The sequence below is a fragment of the Ailuropoda melanoleuca genome, chromosome 7 (assembly GCF_002007445.2).
Source record: "Ailuropoda melanoleuca isolate Jingjing chromosome 7, ASM200744v2, whole genome shotgun sequence".
NCBI classification, from domain to species: Eukaryota; Metazoa; Chordata; class Mammalia; order Carnivora; family Ursidae; genus Ailuropoda; species Ailuropoda melanoleuca.
This window is the reverse complement of record NC_048224.1, coordinates 124804444-124825091: the sequence shown is the minus strand read 5'-3', so window position 1 is coordinate 124825091 and position 20648 is coordinate 124804444. Positions and strand designations below refer to the sequence as shown.

General features: G+C 39.0%; 1 protein-coding gene across 1 annotated transcript in view; it reads right to left on the bottom strand.

Annotated features, from left to right (window-relative positions):
* Positions 1-20648, bottom strand: part of GPC6 (glypican 6) — a 1108844-nt gene that overhangs the window by 523338 nt on the left and 564858 nt on the right. The window contains exon 3 of the mRNA XM_034665372.1: positions 19892-20283. Coding sequence (XP_034521263.1) covers positions 19892-20283 — 392 coding nt within the window. The remainder of the gene's footprint in view (positions 1-19891; positions 20284-20648) is intronic.

Sequence of the window (20648 nt, the reverse complement as noted above, 5' to 3'; positions counted from 1 at the left end):
ATCATTCCCACTTGGCAAATGAGATAACAGAGGCTCAAAAACTCAGAAAACTCTACCAGGTAACAAGTGACGGAAGAGTAACCCTCCTGACTCGTTCTATCTATACACGACAGCCAGTTGATCAAGTGATTTGATAAACTATACCCACCTGAATACTGATTTAACAAACCCCAATAGAAACACCATGCTGTTTTGTAACTTCATTATATAATTAAATTTTAAACCTCATTCTTCCAAGTTAGCAGAAGAGTCTTCCAGTCTTCCTGAAAAGTTGCAGTCAGTGGAAACTCTCATAAAAGAAGAAAAAGGATTTCCATGAGAGTATTTGCTTCCCTCTACACCAGAGAGCCTGAGACACGTTCCTGAACACTCCCAGCTGACTTCATTTATGATCACTTTTCAGCCTAACTTTCTCCCCAACTCTTGGATGTCACTGTGCCCACTAACAAGGTGCTGGGCCAATTTTTCTAGGACACACATGCCAATCAAATGTGAGATCCAACAGAAAACATTGCAAAAGCCATCTCTTCAGCAGGGCACCCATTATCTTTGGCAGCAACATGCATTAACACCAAATACATCTTGAGGGCCAAAATTAAAATTATGAAACACTGAAGAAAATTCAGCATGGTAGCTATAATGCTTGAATCAGAGCAATGGACAGGCTGAATTCTAGGAGGCCCATGGAAACCCATTAAGCATACAGGTTTCCTACTGCTCAAAAATGTCTTTGGAATTCGAAGTGAATAAGGAAAACAGCAACAACCTAGCATTATAAGAGTAAACTGTGTCATCCTAAAATTAGAGGTGATCCCAATTAAAAGAGTGACAACCAGAAATAGTAGCTGGATAGATTCCAAAGCCACATTCGAAAAAACTTAGGGCATGCCTTAGAGCACAGTATGGCCTACAACTTTCAAATTAATTGCTAATGGATTACTTGGCCAGCCCTTTCTCACACGGATCTAAATGTCCAGGTGTGCATTCTTGAGTGTATACCTTAGTTTCTAGATCTTATGCCTATGATCCCAATAATCGCTACATTGGAAATTTCACTCCTAATAAAGCATTTCATCTAGTCCAACCCCCTCACTTCACCAAGGAGGAAAGAAAAGAAGACATTCAGAAAACAAATTAGGATCAAAGTAAGAATTCAATCCCAGCTATCTCCTATCCTTCATCTAGTGAGCTCTGAATTAACATCAAGCTTTTTCCTCTTTACTTATCTTCTATGTTCTATTCCTATTATGTTTATGATATGGCATGTTTTCATGTTATCTACATATATAATAACACAGAATAAAACATTCATAGTGATAGTGACAGGTACTTTGTGCCTAATCAATAAATACCTACTAATTATTTATGCAGTTTTATTTTCTCAATGTCTAAACAGTGAATTTTCATATCTCCATTAAACTTTATGTTCCTGTTGACATTAAACCCATAACTGACAAAATAAAATGCAATAAGACAAAAGAGGCCTCAGGAGATGTGCTTGTCTTGATGGGCACCTGCATTCTTGTGACCCTGCATGCCTCTGTCTTAGCACCGAGCAGTCTCTACTATTTATTTGTCTGGTACCCACTTTGGAATGAAAGTTCTTTAAGGGCAGGGGTAGGTCTTATTCATCATTATACCCATTGCACCTGCCAAAGAGTTAGTGCCCAATAAATGTTTGCTGAATGAAGGGATGAATAAATGTATGAGCTGGTACATCCCATGGATTGCTAAAATGACCCCTGGTTAACCCTACTGATTGCCTTTGTCATGACTGGTTTGTTTTCAAAGACTTCTCCTAGGAACTAAAGCATGTGAATAAGACCTTTCTTTCAATCCTTCATTCATGACAACAGCCTTCTTCTTCTTTTTTTTTTTTTTTTCCTCCTGGGCATGAACTATTAAGGCCTCTCAGAGGAAATTATTTTAATTACAGAAATCAGAAGAGCTTAATCATTAAGTGTGCAATGTGAGCACTTTACAAAAGAGATTAGTTGCTTTTTTCTTTATTTCTTTCATTTTGCTTTAATAATTCTTATAACTCACAGCAAAAATATTCCCAAGATTTCAGTATTCTGGCACATCTTTCTCTTCTATTCTTTTTTTTTTTTTTAAAGATTTTATTTATTTATTTGACAGAGATAGAGACAGCCAGCGAGAGAGGGAACACAGGCAGGGGGAGTGAGAGAGGAAGAAGCTGGCTCCCAGCAGAGGAGCCTGATGTGGGGCTCGATCCCATAACGCCAGGATCACGCCCTGAGCTGAAGGCAGACGCTTAATGACTGCGCCACCCAGGCGCCCCTTTCTCTTCTATTCTAAGACATAGAAGATTAAGAAAATCGACAATGTTGATGCCTGAAGACTATGAAACCACACTTTTTTCCACTAAAAATTCCCTGAACTAAATTGTGATCATCTAGTCCCGGAGCTTCTGGATAGAAGAATTGTAAGGCATGAAGGGAAAAGAGTGAAAGAACAGTTGCTCCACTAACTATGGAAACGGTACAAATACCTATGTCTACATATAGATAGACGATATAGATATTTTGCAAATCTGGAATATGAATGAAGATTCATTACTCTTCAACAGATCTCAAGCTGCTACATCATCTAGGTGATAGCTAAGGGGATGCATGGCTTCTCAGCCTGTCCTCAGTCATTACTCTTTCCGTTGTCTAAGGTGTCTTTCCAAATGAATGTCCCAACAAAAGGAGCTAAGCTCTCTTGTGTAACCACATGCACTAAGTATTTAATTTTGCGGAGAGGTAGAATTCTAGAAGGATCTATATTACATCCTTTTCTAAAACCATCAGAAATTCAGGGTGCTATTTACAACAATGTGGGAGAGGAAACATAGATGGATATTATCCCTGCCTACTCTTCTGACCATGATGGGAATGAAAGAAAGGGAAAAAAGTTATATAACAGCAGTAATAATATTTCTTCAATGTCTGTCATATCCGGAGTTGTTCCTCTTNTTGCAGTAGTGCTTGCTCTGATGAACACTGAAGACAGAACGGTTGTTCCTCTTTTGGGTACTGAGATACAATCTTCAGGTGGAGGAGGTCCATCCCACAGGAAAATGTAAAAACTTCAAAGTAATGTATGTGCAAATCCATAGGAACACAGTAAAAGCTTCCTTTAGGGATTCTGAAATGAGGCTGAGCGAAAACAAACAAAACAAAAAACAAAACAAAACCCCCACAACCGGTTAGGTGATTAGGTGAATGGAGTTTCCTAGAGACACAGGAAGTGACGATGAGCAGGTTTTAGTGAGTGTTGAATGAGATTAAGAGATGAGTTGATGGNTTAGGGATTCTGAAATGAGGCTGAGCGAAAACAAACAAAACAAAAAACAAAACAAAAACCCCACAACCGGTTAGGTGATTAGGTGAAAGGAGTTTCCCTAGAGACACAGGAAGTGACGATGAGCAGGTTTTAGTGAGTGTTGAATGAGATTAAGAGATGAGTTGATGGGGAGAGGAAGGCATGATAGGTAAGAAACATGGCAGAGAAACTGTCACACAGACTTTCATGTGGGGCAAAGCTGGAATACATTTGCTGGAATAAAACCAGGCATTGAGTTGGGACTAATGATATAGGGCAGCAAGGTGAATGTGCGATTGAGGTCTTGAAGGCTTGGCTGCCGACCTCGGACCTGTCAATCTCTTATCATGAGAGGGATGGGGCGCTCAAGTCTGTTCCTAGCAGACCGCTAAGTGCTTAGCAAAACATCCCCAATTACTGGAGTAACTGACAAGCAATATACTGCTGGGATTTATGATCAGGACAGTGACCTCCTCAAAATGGCATGTGATGAAGTGTTCCTAGGATACCCAGGAGAAGGTACAGAGCCTAAAAGCTGGGAGAGCTGCCCCAAGTGGACAATAGCCTGCAGGTGACCAGAGTTTAGATTTCAGAAACTGAGCCAGTTTCTGGAAAGGGAGAGACACACGGGACTACAACATGATTATGCTGCTCCAAATGGTTAAGGCCAGTGCCTAATAAACTGCTTTGTGGGTTTGCTGAGTGTGGAAAAGGAAATGCAACCGTAGATGTTGCAATGAATGCAGAGTCCGAATGGGAGGCTGCAGCTAGACAGAAGTTACCTACAAACTTTCTCTCCCTTGGAAACACTGTGGCATATTTGTAACCTCTCAAATAGATTTTTGACTCAGCAGTGAAAAGTAGAGAGCAAATGACACTGCGTAGCTAAAATGATGGGATGCTGGCATTAAACTGCCTGCCCCTGAAACCGAGTCAAAGCCATGCTCAGAAAAACTGCTAACCTAATATTCTCCACTCTCCTGAGGGAAATGGTTTTAAATCTCCCAATAAATCAGTTTACATCTTCTAAATTAATTTAATGAATGGAATTATAAAATAAGTCTAAAGTCAGCTCTCTCGCACAATGGTATTCTGAGCCTGGGGGAAAACCGCATGCCTCCACAACATGGCGGCTGCCACAGAACCAGCTTCTCCTGCCTGGTGGTCTGACTTTCCACATCGCAAAGGGAGACTCAATAACAAATCAAAGTTTTCAGAGTGGCGATGAACGTATCAATTCCACAATAGGAGATACTGAATAGGATCCCTCTTATGATAAGCTCTTCCCTGGAAGTGAAAGTCATTTGGGGAAGATGAAGGTCAATTCCGTCAACCTCCAGTGCATCACCTTACGCATCCAAATAGTAATTCACTAAAATTGTAATTTGCCAGTTTCTTTTAAAACCTGTGTGCTAAAATGTTTTATGAGAAATCTTAGCGAGCTAATACTTCATGGGCTTTGACTTGAAAAGTACCTTCCTTACTAAAAAAAAAAAAATGTGGAAATATAGATCTGTCCGAATGCAAATCAGTCATGTGGTTTTGAGTCATTTAATCCAGGGATGGGCCACCTTTATCAGTATTAAGGTCCCTTTTTAAGAGCCAAAAATTTCAGAGAGCCCCTTGTGATATTATGTGGACATTTATGTTGTTTACAACTGATGCTGACACCCACAGGTATCAGCCAACTCCTGCATTACTCTTTCTAATCCACCTCCCCATGGCAGATGGAAAGCCACAGATTAATCCATCCAGGATGATTTACAACCTTGCTGATGCTCATTATACTTATGGGCACTGGTAGTACCACACGCAAAATCTCTGAGGGACTGGCAAGGGCAAATCTCTCAACAGAGTGTCTGTTATTTATGTCAGAGTTCCAGGCAGGGCCCCAAATGCATTACGCAAACACGGACCATTTCTCTATTTTCCTCATAACCGGAGGAACTATATCAATAATCCACCGCAAGAGTTTATACTTCCTGGTGTGAGTTCCTAAAATTATTTGCCCTTAATAGGAGGATGATGCATTAAAACTCTATATTTGCTTTGTCTGATACCTTAGCCACTACCCATATGTGGCCCTTGAGCAGAGGAAATATGGCTAGTCCAAAAGTGTGATTTGTTATAAGTGCAAAACAGACATTTGAGGACTTATACAAGAACCATAAAATATCTCATTAACAATTTTTGTATTGATTACATATTTCAATGACCATGTTTGGGATACAAGGGGTTAAAAATTTACCTTTAAAATTAGTTCCGCCTGTTTCTTTTTATCTTAATGTGCTTACAGGACATTTTAAATTACATTTGTGGTTCCCCATCACATTCATTTTGGATAGCATTGCCATAGACCGAGAAGTTTTACACAAGGTGGCTGCATTCAGACAAAAACCTCAGCTCACAGGAGGCAATGCAGATTTATACCATGGGCTCTTTGCCATATAGCCCCACGATCCTTATCTAATAAATGGGATCATAATCATACCTCTAGCTTAGGTTTAACATAAGGATTAAGTGACAATGTGTGAAAAGTACTTAGCCTAGTGGTTGGCATATTCAATAACTGTTAGCTTCCATTTTCGTGAGACAGGAAGAGAATCTGATAATAGTGATGAAGTTATGATGACTTTGATGGGAAAAATTCTAGGCCTATGCTTGCTACTATGGTCCATTTTGGCAGGAACAAACTCTCAGCTGTGTATGATAAGGATGTTCTTTAAGACGTTAAAAGGGGGATTCTTTAGTGACTCCAACACTAAGAATAGTAGTTTCTTCCTTAGCCATTGGCTTGCTTTTATTTGATTAAAGAATATGGTTTACCTCATACTGACAGTGAACAGAAGGCTTAAAGGGCTGGCACATTCAAAACCCAAGGAGTCAATAATTACAAGTGAAGTTTACTTTTTTTAAAAATTTTAAACAGAGAAACTATTTGCCTATAAAATATTTAGAATATATATGCTTTCAAAAAAAAAATAAACTTCCTACCATTTTTTTCTTGAAACATGGTCCTATTTGTCTTTCACTTTTTCACTTTTAGTATAGGCACAGGTAGAGAGAAACAGTTTTCTCTTATGAGAAAATCAGCCACACATTTTGACAGAAGGCAAGCAATACTGACTTCAGAATCAGGCCAACTACAGGAGTGATGAGATGGGCATCAAACTAAACCCTGAATGCTCCACTCAGTCTAAACATTCCTTAACTTGAGCCAGGTTTTGAGATCCAAAACACAGGCCAGTTTAATGATATCTTCAGAAATTATAGAAATCCACACTTTATGTCAACCCTCCCCATTGTAAAACATTATTTGAAATCTTAAAGAATCCATGCCAAATAAAACATGCCCATGAACCAGTTAGGACCAAGGCCCACAAGTCTGCAATCTGGCTTAGATCCAGACTTTTGGCCCAATGGGGAAGATTGCCCAGGAAGTTCTCAGAAACTTTTTCAGTCAGCCTCCTTCCTGCCTCTGCTTTATGTTTATGCCTTTTCTCCTTTTTGAACAAAACAAAACAAAACAACACAAATAAAGAAATAAAAACACTGCTTCTAAGCTCTCTGGAGTATATATATACCAGTCAGTAAACTTCAACAGCTAAATACACAATAAGGAAACCATGGAACTCGCAGGGATCTTGGCATTTCAGAGTGCAAAATGCATAGAGCTGAACATGCACACGTACATAAACTACTTAAAACAGTTGTTTCCTTTTCCCAGCAAGAATGTCCAGGGGGTGGCTACTTGTGACAGATCCCCAGATATATTGGTAGCAAACAAAGTCTTTAGGTTGTGAAAGAATTCTTTAAGGAATAAGAGAAATTTTTAAAGAAATGCTATTGATGTGGGGAAATACTTCTGATGTTAAAGCGAAAAAGTAGTATCCAATATGAATCATCCCACGTGATTTAACAATATGTAATATAAAATATATTAGAGGTACAAAAAGACTAGAAAAACAAACTTTTGACATTGATTACCTTTTAACCAATCTTTCACATTGCTTGGGTAGGGGGAATCTGGGATTATCTTATTGTCTTCATGTTCTTCTGTGTTTTCCACATTGTATTTCTTTCTAGATGAGCACCTATTGATTTTACAGTCAGAAAACAATATGCAAAAATGCATAAAATTATTTTACTAGCTACCAATAAAAAATAAAGGTCTAGGTGATCTAAGCTAGGGTAAAAAAAATTTTTTAAAACTTTCTTGGTAATTTGAGGGGCCAAAAAAAAAATCCTATTTGACTTTGACTTGAGTGATTCATCAGATTATGTCATTCCCCCAATTCATTTGGTCCCATAATCACAACACAAGTGATAAACTATACACTGATCAAGAGGGAAAGCTGGAATAGCTGGGAGTTGGAAGTTTTACAATATATTAAACAATTGGTATATTGGACTGTTGCTGGAAGAAAGCGATCACTTTAACAATAAAAAAAAAAATCTGCACGAATAAAAAAGACTATCAATCTGGATTCTACCTGCCATCTTAGCCAAAATGTCAGGGTACTTTTTTCTCCATCCCAAAATAGGTATTTCTGGTATTTTATGGAAATAGTATCATAAATATTTTATATAGTTATCTTCTGTCTACGAATGCAGCAGGATATCATCAGGTTTGTCTTTTCAATAAAATGCTTTATTGCAAGTACAGTTAAATTCTCCTTGGCCCAGCCTCTCATTTGAGTACCAAAAGCCTAAGAAGAAAGGAATGGGGATGTCTGCAGAGTGCTTGGTTCTCTGCGATTGTTTAAAGCACTATAAAATCTTAGATTTCTTACTAACTGCTGTCCGTTTTCAACGAAAAACAGTCAAGTGAATGTTGCCTTATACTTAGAAATACTTTTAGTAAGAAATGGGCTTTTAGAAAGCCAAGAGAAAATGAGGAAAGTTTTGACACCCATTATGTATCAGTTAATATATTTCTTTACGCTGAGACTCATATTCATAAGTACTATACGGATAGTACACAGAATAATTTTTCATAATTAATATACTTATGAATGCTTAAAATGTTGAATGAATGAATTTTTCTGATTGCAAAATCCTATCCAGAATGAACACAGAAAAGCCTTCCTTCCTGACTTGTTAAGACACTACACACTGGAGAGGATGCAATTTCCATATAAAATCCTGCTATCTGCTGAGTATTAAATATGACACTGGCATTTTTGACACACAGCACATTCCTGCAAGGACAAAAATGAATTTTTAAAAATCTGTTTATGCCAGCTGCTTAAGTGTCAACTGATGTTAACTTGGAATATCTATTGATTGAGGCTACAGTTTTATGTACATCTGAATGTCAAAGTCACCATTATCCCATTACTGACACTGTGAACTGTCCATTTTCACTCTTGGCTCTCCGATTTAAACACAAGAAAATGTAGAGTTTCGACATTGTGTGGGATGATTGCTATTTTCCGAGCATCCAGGATGGATCCATTGTGTTTGGGCGATCACTCATCAAGACGAAGAGGTAAAGTGCATACACATGAAGGGGAATAACCCTTGCTTGTAATCACGAAGATAACAATGGAGAAAACGTATGGCACGTAATAATATATCCCCCATCTTCTACACAATCAAATATCTGTAGGACCTAATACCTCATTTAAAAAAAACAATACCAATATGTCATACTCTTTACGTAAGTCCTGCTTTACTCTGTCAGCACTATTAACACAACCGACCTGTCAAGCTTTATTAAAATTCTTTTTCACGAGTATCTGGGCTCACAAACCTCTACAGTGCACTGAGAGTGCCTCGGAGAAGGTTCTTGTGACACTGAATCTCTGAAGATGGGACAATAAAAGAGAAACCCTCCAATCTTTTAAGTTCAGCCTATCAGAGCACACAGCCCGCAGTGCCCTGTCAGGACTCTGGATGTGCTTTTGCATGTGTAAGTAATTACAACACGACTGTGGTTCAAATCTTGTTACACAGAACCTTCTCGCAGGAGAAGTGTAAATGCATTCGGAGATACATATCCAAGAACAGAGTCAGTGGTCACACTGGAATAAAGTGTCAGGTCCGTTTTCCTTTATGAAGCCATTTCAGAAGCAGCATTCTTTGAGTTACTGTACTAGAGTTTTGTCCTTGGGCCTTTTTTATTTGTGTTGTACCTTAATTGGCACATTTCACCAGTGGCCGTTCCCTATTAGTAACAAAGACGTCTGCCTGTAGCACACGTTTTCCATGGCTCCAGAGGAGTTCTCGGACTTTTGGGGCCAAGGCACAGACAGTACATGTGTCAGTCAAAACGGGTTTATAGGAGCCCAGGATGGTTGTGAACACAGAGAAGGCGCCCCAGGGGAAAAGGCTGGGTCAGGAAGCCGCAAAAAAGGGGTAACGGGAAACTGCACACAGGAAGGAGAAAGCCTGGGCACACCAATAAAATCAAGCCAAATAGATTATTTTGTATTCTTAGCATTTTTCTAGAAGAGTACATCTCAGACTGACTATCTGAGGCTCAAATGATCTCGTCAGGCCTTGGCTGGTTGTTTGATTCTCCCCAGTATGTTCTGACCTGATACCTAATCCGATGGGCATAACTAAGATGCAGCTCAAACGAGGAGACTCACCAGGCGAGTTCAACAATAGTCAAGACAAAGTCTGCTGAATGGTGGCTGGGATCCGGGGCAATGTGAAATTGCTATCAAGATTTTTTAAATGCTTTCACTTTTTGTACTTATTACAAAACCGTATCAGCCTGCTCATGAGCGCCAGTCCATGCACCATGCTTGGTTCAGCCTGTTCCTGAATGTGTAGTGTGGCAGATGAGGTAACTTCTCAACCACTGAATAGCAGTCTGGTCACACCGCGCTTGCTAATTAGAAACATCCTAGTTGCCAAATCCAAAGGTCTGTTTGCTCTGTGCCTCGCACGTGACCATCCGCAACATTTGATATCAGTGATAACCCTCTTTCTTCAGATTCTGCTCTCCTTCCTTTCAGGACAATATGCTTTTCTGGCTCTTGTCTTGTGTCTTCTTTCTCTTTATCCTCTTTAAATCTTTATATGCTTTGATGTTTCCTCTGATCCTATTCCTTTCTTGCTCTAGCCAAATGTTACTATCCTTCGCCAACAAGCATGTACATGGTGGAGATTCTCAAACCAGTCAGCAGGCAGACAGCTGTTACTAAATGCAAACAGACTTTGTGCCAGGAGCTGTGCTTGCTGCTGGGGAGGGGGCCCGAGAAGACACACCACCTGTACACTTGCTGGTGTGTTTGTCTCTCCTGGTGTGCTCTGCACTCTGCTCCACCCGTGCGGACCCGCGTCTCATCCCTGTTTATCTGGGCAACTGCAACAGTTCCCATCACTGCACCTGCCATCAGCCTCACAATCCAGATGATCCCCGCCCCCCCCATGGACCATCTTTTTAAAGTGAGTATCTGATCATATACTTGTCTTTTGAAAAATCACTGTTACCTCCTGCCTATGCCAAGTCCTTCAAATTCCTGAACTATGACCCAATTAATATGGTTCAAATCGACCTCCTGGCATCCTCTCCAAAGCACCATGACATTTCATGATTTGTGCCTTTGAACTTGTTGGGCCCCTGGCAAGAAAGCCTTATATCCTTTCTCTCTCTGTAACACCTATTCATTCTTAAAGTCTAAATCTGACTATTACCTACTCTACAGTGCTTTTTCCAATTTCCCAAGACAAAGGGGGACATGTATTTCTCTTGATTCACATAGTGTTCTATACAGATCTCTGCCTTTATCCTTATTGCCTGCACCACACTTGAACATTGGATAGTCTTTGATTTCCTCAAGGACAATGCTACTCATTGTTATTTCCTGGTTCTTATAGAACAATACCTGACACACAGTAAGTGCTCAGCGTGCATTTGTCCCTCAAAAATACTAGAATGCTTCTAACCACACAAAGTTTTTTTTCTTAATGATTCAGGCAAAATAGCCATGCACAAAATTGTTAGTGAAATAGTTTTTACTCAAGAGTTCAGTTTAGGTCTCCAGTTTAATCTCTAGCTATTCGGTACTTTGTACATTATGCCTCAGGGACTCCACGTGCTTGCAGCTACCTGCTCACGTCATTTGGTTTCATCTCTCTGCGCTTCTGCTCGCCATTGCCTCTGCCTACAGCACCCTTCACCCTGCCAGAGGCCCTCATCATCTGCCCAGTGCCCATGTGTCCTTCAACACGCCGTTCAGGCTTCCGTGCCCCTGAAAGACTCAAGGCACATGAGACAAAGCTACGTGCCTCTCCTTTCTGTTCCCAGGACCTTTATTGCATAATTCAGCATGCACTGATTCTGTGTGTGTCTCTCCCTCTTCCCAATTAGTACTTGCGAATACGTTAACTTGCTTGATGGTGGTATCTCAAGAACTTACCAATGGTACTTGACATATAATATATGATGAACAAGTGTTTATCGATAAGGGTGGAACTAAATCTCCAAAACGGCTCCACTTTTACAAGAAGCCACATTTGGGTTATTACAACCACCCCATCTTGGACTGTCGAGGAGAGGAAGACTATACCTGTTAGGTACAGAGGAGGAAGAACGGTGGTTCCCAGACTTTTCCTAGCTATGTTGTATTTAGACAGAGTTAAGGAACTCATTAACTTCTCCTTTCAATACGAATAAAACTTCACAATCAAATTCAACAGGGACAAAGGTGCTCATTTTAATGGAATTCCAAAGGTAGCATAATATCAAAATAAAATAGCGTAACTTAGGCAGAGGTATTAGAAAGAGACACAAGCTATAGAAAGAACAAAAAGAAAGAATACACAAATAGTTTTTTAAAAAGATTTATTTATTTTAGAGAGACAGAGAGAGACGGGAAAGGCAGAGGGAGAAAGAGAAGGAGAGAGAGAATATTAAGCAGACTCCCGCTGAGGGCGGAGCCTGGCTTGGGGTTCGATCCCAGAACACTAAGATCAGGACTTGAGCCGAAACCAAGAGTCAGACACTTAACCACCGACTGAGCCACCCAGGTGCCCCACAAAATAGCTTTTAATGCATTGGAAATAAATGGCTTCATTTTCCTCAATTTCTACTCTCTTCTTACCTCAACCATTTTTCAAATTTGTACACCTAAGTTACATATTTTGCAAGAGAACTTAAAATTAATGAGAAATGTTAACTGTTTTAATCAAAATGGTTTTTTTAAAAGTTTTTATTTAAATTCTAGTTAGTTAGCATATAATGTAAAATTGGTCTCAGAAGGAGAATTCAGTGATTCATCACTTACATACAACACCCAGTGCTCATCACAGCAACTGCCCTCCTTAATGCCCATCACCATTTAGCCCATCCTCCTGTCTACCTCCCCGCCAGCAACCCTCAGTATGTTCTCTATATTTAAGACTCTTAGGGCTTACCTTCCTCTTTTTTTTTTTTTCCACTTCCTCTATGTACATCTGTTTTGTTTCTTATATTCCACATAGGAGTGGAATCAGATGGTATTTGTCTTTCTCTGACTGATGGACTGTGCTTAGCATCATACACTGTAGCTCCAGCCACATTGTTGCAAATGGTAAGATTTCATTTTTTGATGGCTGAGTAATATCCCATTGCAAATATAGACCACCTCTTCTTTATCCATTCATCTGCTGACAGACACTTGGGCTCTTTCCAAGGTTTGGTTATTGTTGATAATACTGCTATAAACATTGGGGTGCAGGTGCCCCTTCAAATCAATATTTTTGTATTCTTTGGGTAAATACCTAGGAGTGCAATTATGGTTGCAGGGAAGTTCTGTTTTTAACTTAAAAAAAAAAGATTTATTTATTTATTTTGGGGGGGGTTGCAGAGGGAGAGGGAGAGAGAAACCCAAACAGACTTCGCATTGAGCCGGGAGCCTGATGTGGGGTTTGATCTCATGACCCTGAGATCGTAACCTGAGCAGAAACCAAGAGTTGGACACTTAAGTGACTGGGCCACCCAGGTTCTCCTCTATTTTTAACTTTTGAGGAACCTCCATACTATTTTCCAGGGTGGCTGCACAATTTTGCCTTCCTACCAATAGTGTAAGAGGGGAACCTTTTCTCCACATCTTTGCCAACATCTGTTTCCTGTGTTATTATTTTTACCCATTCTGACTATCTCATCATGGTTTTGATTTGTATTTCCCTGATGATGAGTGATGTTGAGCCTCTTTTCATGTGTCTGTTAGCCATCTGTATGTCTTCTTTGGAAAGATGTCTATTCATGTCTTCTGCCCATTTCTTAACTGGATTATTTATTTTTGGGGGTGCTGAGTTTGAAGGGTTCCTTTTTTTTTTTTTTTTTCTTCGAGAGAGCCAGCCAGCCAGCAGGGGTGGGAGGACCAGAAGGAGAGGGAGATAATCCCAAGCAAACTCCATGCTGAGCACAGAGCCCGACATAGAGCTCAATCCCACTACCCTGAGATCATGACCTGGGCTGAAATCAAGAGTCAGACACCCACCTGACTGAGCTACCCAGGTGCCCTGAGTTTGATAGGTTCTTCATAGATTTTGGATACTAACCCTTAATCAGAATGTCATTAGCAAATAACTTCTCCCATTCCATAGGTTGCCTTTTAGTTTTGTTTACAGTTTCCTTTGGTGCGCAAAAGCTTTTTATCTTGATGACATCCCAGCAGTTCATTTTTGCTGCTTTTTCCCTTGCCTCTGGAGACGCGTCTATTAAGAACTTGCTACCGCCGAGTTCCAAGAGGTTGCCGCCTGTGATCTTTTCTAGGAGTTTGGTGGATTCTTGCCTCACATTTATTTTTGTGTATGGTGTAACAGAGTGGTCCAGTTTCATTCTTTTGCATGTAGCTGTCCAGTTTTCCCAACACCATTTGTTGAAGAGAGCATTTTTTTCCCACTAGATATTCTTTCCTGCTTTGTCAAAGATTAGTTGGCCATATAATTGTGGGTCTATTTCTGGGTTTTCTATTCTGTTCCTTTGATCTATGTGTCTGTTTTTGTGTCAGTACCATACTGTCTCGATGACTACAGCTTTGTAATATAGCTGGAAGTCCAGAATTGTGATGGCTCCAGCTTTGCTTTTCTTTTTCAAGATTTGACTATTGGGGTCTTTTGTGGTTCCATGCAAATTTTAGGATAATTTGTTCTAACTCTGTGAAAAGTGCTGGTGGCATTTTGATAGGGATAGCATTAAATGTGTAGATTGATTTGGGTAGTACCAAAGTGTTTTATTTAAAATGGGACCGTCTCTCTTAATTGCCTAAATCCATCTGTAGTATCTGGCATGCTATTCTTGAGGGGAAATGTTTTTTTTCTTCTTCTGACACCAGAACTTTCTTATATTATTGTGATTTTCAGGGCTTATCAAAGCACCTACATCATGGTAAAATTCATACATTTTTCAATGAATTATATTAATAAGCTATTTTCATTGTAATGGCTCCTAGTATTAGTATTTTGTTACTATTTTTGTCATGAAATTATTTATTTATCAGCTGCAAAGTACTTTCCAAATATAATGTCCACACCACCATCATAAAAGCAGCAAGCATGTATTATTTATGCTGACTTAAAACTTGTAAACATAGAAGCATTATTGATAATTTCAAAAGGCTTACCTATTCTTCCTAACACTGTAAATTACTGAAGTAACCGACATTGAATAATCATCAATTACAGAAGAAAATATACTAACCACCGAAGAACTATAAAAAGGTTTCATTCACCTAAGACCTTTCTGTGGTCCTTTTCATTTTTGGATGACTCCACAGAAGTTAACTCCAATTAGAAGATCGCCATAAAAGGCACAAGACAAATGAGTCAGGTGATAGCTACAACAGGTGGTCTTACTTTATATCTTAAATTCTTTCCCCAAAGCAAACAGCTAAATAGAATACCATTTCTCTTGTAAATTAGATCCATGGTAAATTCTTCAGAATGGTTTTCCATTGTGATCAGAGAATGCTCTCAATGGATGTATTTCATAGTCTTCATTCCATCAAATTTGATGACAAATTTTTTCAGCCTTATAGTCCATCAACCACATTTATTGAAAATTGACTCTCTGTTTATTGCTTTCTAGGCATTGCATTGTTAATGCAAAGCTGTTTACTCAGGTGGATGAACCAGCTAAGAGGCTCTTCATGCAAAAACAACAGTCTGTGTAGCAGACATAGCAGGTGTCTACTGATGAAAATATTCTGGTCTTCCTAAAGACTAAAAGCCAGACTTTCTTTTCAAAGTCATGACCCACAAGAAGGAAGGACATTAGGTAGATGGATGGATGTATAGGTGGATAGATAGAAACATAGACAGACAGACAGACAGAAAGATACATGACTATCTTTGGCAATAGAGTTAAGTTCTCCAGATCTCAGCTCTACTATCTACCCAACTGTCTGGAGTGAATCGCTGAAATGACTTGCATAGTTGATGTAGTTGTATTGACATAATTTACAGTGTTCACTCATAGAAGTCACTTTTATTAAAGCAGAAAGATAGGAAAGTCATGTCTTCTTTGTTTAAATGGCATCAAGATGGACCAGTGAAGACACGAGAGTCATTTCTACATTTGCCTTCATGATAAATAGTTGAAACTTGGTCAAAGCAGACAAGCTGTTAACACCTCTTTATGCAGGCCTCTGTCTGTGCTTCACAGTGTCTCACAAGCTGGCATCCATGTTTCCAGTCCCGAATGGGTATATGTAAGATTATGAGAGTGGTGTTTTAATAAAGGGACAATGCTAAATAGTCTAGGTTCTTTCTCTCAAGGTTACTACGTTATCAAAATTTGCTTTTATCTTCATTTGAGGGCTTTACCTTCCATGCCTACCTGATACCATTCAGCACAATATGGGGCATAGAAAGTGAATGGTTAACAAGTCAGAGACTGCAGTAAATCTGATAAACTAATGAGGGTAGCTCGGGGATTTGATCATATCTGTGCAGATGAAGAGAATCAGAGAGGAACAATGGCAAAGTCTTTCCCCACTTGAATCTTTTTCATTAAAATGGTTTTAAATCCACTCCTGACCGCACACATAGCCCAGAGCTTAAGAAACAGTATGTTATCAATAACTTTAGAAACCCCTGCATATCCCTCCTTTATAATATCTCCAAACCTAACCCCCAAAGGTAATGACCATCTATCTGGTGTTTGTGTCTATGGTTTAAAAAATTTTTCTCACATATATTTTTATTCCTAAATACTGCATTGCTTCATTTTACGATATTTGAACTTTATATACATATTGTATGTATGCTTTGGTGATTTTTTTCTCTCAAAATGAGGTTCCTGCGATTCATCCACTAGTGTGGCTATAGTTCACTTATTTTCAATGCCCCGTAGGATTTCACGGTGAAAAGATATCAAGATGTACGCAGATGGGACGTTTATGATCTTCTTACTTTTCATGTTATTGCAAATAGTGCTGCTGTTAACATTCGTTTGCATGTCCACCTGTACACACATGTACACGCCTACCTGGTCCACTCCAGGGGTAGAACTGCAGCTCTAGGATATGCACTTTTTCAACAGTACAGGTATTTTCCAATTGTTGCTCAACGTGTTCATGTCATTTATACTTCCACCAGTAAAGTATGCAAGTTACCAAATCTCCTTATTTTGTCAACACTTGGCACTCGGAAAAAAAAATAGTCATTCGAAGAGAAAATGAATCCTGGTGAACTGAACCAGATACTCACTCCAGAATCATTTAACACTTCTAAGAACCAGAACTCCAGTTCCAGTTACTTAAAATTAACTACCTCCATTTAGTGCCCAGAAGAAGACAAGGTTTTTATCTATAAGGTGGCAAGGATAAATTTAAAAAGTAATTGTGTTGATACCTACAAAGTATTTCTCCATTTTTCTGGTAAGAAAATTCCCTATGATATCATGTCAAAACATTTGTGTCAATTGGCTGTGTTTTACCAAAGAGATAAATTTTCCAGTCAAAACAATTAATTAGAAGCTATTAATGACATCTTCCCCAAGATTTAAGAAGCCACTGGAAGAGAAAAGAGAAACTGAAAGAAAAAAGTATTCCCCAAACCAAGATGCAGGAGATAACCTAGTTTGTTGATTTCCATTTGGGAATTCTGCCTTGAATTCCTTCCCTCTTCTGCAATCATTTCACCAACTCTAAATCATTCAAGTAACAGACCACAGGGAGATTTCAGATTTATGAAGGGCTTAAACCTCCAACACCATTCTTGCTTCTCCTCTTAATATATTTAGCCCTCGTAATATTTTATTCTTATCACAAAAAAAATAGTTTGGGTGCTGAAAATTATCAGCACACCAATAATCCTAGTAGATCCATTTCTGGTTTATTTAGCTATAGACCATCTGGTAATCATTAGGTGAGAAAGTTCATTGGTAAAAATGCTTAAATCCCTGAGTCATAAAGTATTTTAGGAAAAAAAAATACTAAAAAATTTGTTCAGCTTCTTTTGAACCACATATCTCTATCTGTATCTCTCTCTCTCTCTCTTTCTCTCTATTTATCTTTCTACTAGAAAGTGGTGCCCAGATGTCAGCATGGGATTTATGATTTGTGTAGATGAGGGCTCATGAAATTCAGGCCAGACAAGCCAATATCTGCACAGAACAGTCAACATCCCGTGGTTACATGACCACAAACGACATCACGAACCCACAACAGTCTCTCAGCACATGAATGTGGACCATGCAAGGGTCGGGAGAAGCATGAGCTCAGCGTTCCTGCTCAACATGTCCGGAAAACAATGAAAAGTCATACTCTATTGATGGTTGCTGCGTGATGTCAATCTCCACGCGAGAAGACTAGTAGATTAGATTTTGATCTACAAAGACCTCAGAGGGAGACAGTCAGGGACTGATAAAAGGGAGTGCCATCTCTGGGCAGTTGTGAACACCACCTCTGAGAATCAGCAGCAGCCTCCCCTGAGGCTTTTTAGATATTTTGCTAGAAAACACTCTCTTATCGCACCAGAACGTCCCCAGGCCAAAATATATGCATCTAAATGTTATTCACACTCCACCAGAATCCAGGTAAACAACCAAAGTTCTTGCATATATCAGTCCATGCTTTGAATTTCTTACCTAGTGTTGTTTTAAAAGCTGGCTGTGTGTTTCATTCTTCAACAAAAGCAAAGACTTCAATTTGAAGCCTCTGTAACTAATCTTTTTTTTTTTTTAATAAAAAAACTATCTGTTCAAGAATATATGGGATACATAGTTATTTCTTGTACTTATCTATATTTTACAGACTTTCCCAGGTGACCATATTTCCTCTGGCTATTCCACCTGGCTAATTCCGTATTAATTCACTTTTGGGGCTCTAGTTCCTTTGGTATCTAGAACATTGTTGATTTTCAATTAAAAAAATTGTTTTTTTTTTACATCAGAACCATATGCCCTTTATATTATTAAGTCCCAGAGCCTTCTTGAGAATGGTCTTTCCATATGTTCAGATAAACTCGGTAGAAACAGGTAATTTAAAAATGTATTGCTATGGAATTTATAAATAGTTCCAAGGAGAAACATTTTTTTAAGGGTATACACAGTCCTTATGCCAAGATATAAATACTGAGGACATCAAAGTGGGGAATAACGAAACATGATAGAATGGTACCATGAGTTATGAGAATTATGTGGCTCTTTGCCACAGCCCTGTAATAAGAAAGTAATTTTTGGCATTTATCTTTGTACAAATATGACCTTTTTTAGGCAACATGATGCCAGATTCCTGCTATGTATTGTTTTTACTTTACCTCTTAGAGGAATCATCTTTCAGTTTATTTGTTGGGCTGACCTCATAATTGGGCAAGCCCCTCTTGTAAGAACGGTTGAATGTCAAGGAAGAATTTAAACAAAGGCAAATATCCTATACACAGGAAACAATGTTTAAAGAAAGCAGTGGAGAAAGACCCCTTGCATTAAAGGTTTAGAGACATCCTCAGGGAAAGGTGTGATGTGTATTAGTGATTTATCTTGCTTATAAACCCAATGCGATCCATGGCATTGAATTACAAAGCTAATGGGTAACAAAAGGAATTCTCCGCCAGAATCTATACTTTGTATTCCTTATTCCTCCCTAATCCAATTCTACAGGTGTCAGCAAAGGGATCTTCCTCCACTACTAAGGAATTTGGCCACTTTTACAAGAGTGATAAAGAAGAAGAAATGCCAGGAGCTGGTGTTTTGAAAAGCAGCTTGTCACTACTTGCAGACCTCATGAAGACAATCGCCTTGTGACTTCCTAGTGGATTATCACCTCCGGATGGACTGTTTCATGACTATTTATCATTCTTAAAACTCTGATCATAAGTGCCAAGTGGTCATGGTTACAAGACACCTGTTTCCGTACCACTCCTGATAAAAGCTTCTCTGCTATATCGCTGATAAATATTGACATTATGTTCTCAACATGGAATGGATTGAAATCTTGTCTTCTCTCACACAAAGCAAGGGAAAAAAAAACAGAATTAAACCTTGACATTTATCTGATTTCTCTGAGAGCAAGGACTGCTGTAAGGGAGAACTTTCACCTTAATATATATTTTTTAAAACGGTTGTTTTAAGAACAGAGCAAAAGAGGAAGACCAATTAGAAAGACAGCAGATTTTCAATTACCTTGGAAACTCGGTTTGCAACTTCTCTGCCCACAGTTAGCCCCTGGACAAAAGTCCGGGCAGCGATGAAGGCACGGGTGACCTGAATCTTCAATTTCCGGGGCACATCTCCAAACGGCTTCAGCTGGTCTGTGTATTTGCTCACACATTCCAGGTAGTCCTCACTGAAGTGATACTGTGGGTTTATCAGCTGGAACATCCGTTCCAGGAGCCGAGCCCAGAAGTCATTGAGCATCTCCTCCAGATTTACATTGCCCCCAGTATAATATCTTTTCAACTCAGTGAAAAGGTCCTGGAACACTTCTGAATTCTGCATATACAACATTCCGTAGGTCCGTACAAACATATCATTCAGTGACTTTTCTGCATTCTCCAGGAGCTCTCGGAAAAATTCTGCAAAGAAAACAAGAAAACAGTCACAAATTGGTAAGATCTAGAATGCCCAATGCATCTACTTAATTTAGAAACAACAGTTTCTAAAGGTCCTTTTCATACAAATATATATCCTGTGATATAGGTATCAATGAACCAGTGATAATATTTTACATAAGATTTGCCCTACATCCATGATCTTCTATGAGTCAAAGAAAACAGAAGACCATATGATTTCCACTTGAAAGAACATCCGTTAACATTAGGAGTATACCATTTACTACTCCTCCAAAGTAGCTGGGTTCTTTTCCCATTTATTGTTAAATTTTAGGAAATCTTAATTTGATATAAACTCCAATCAAAATATGTTGCAAAGTATTGTTATT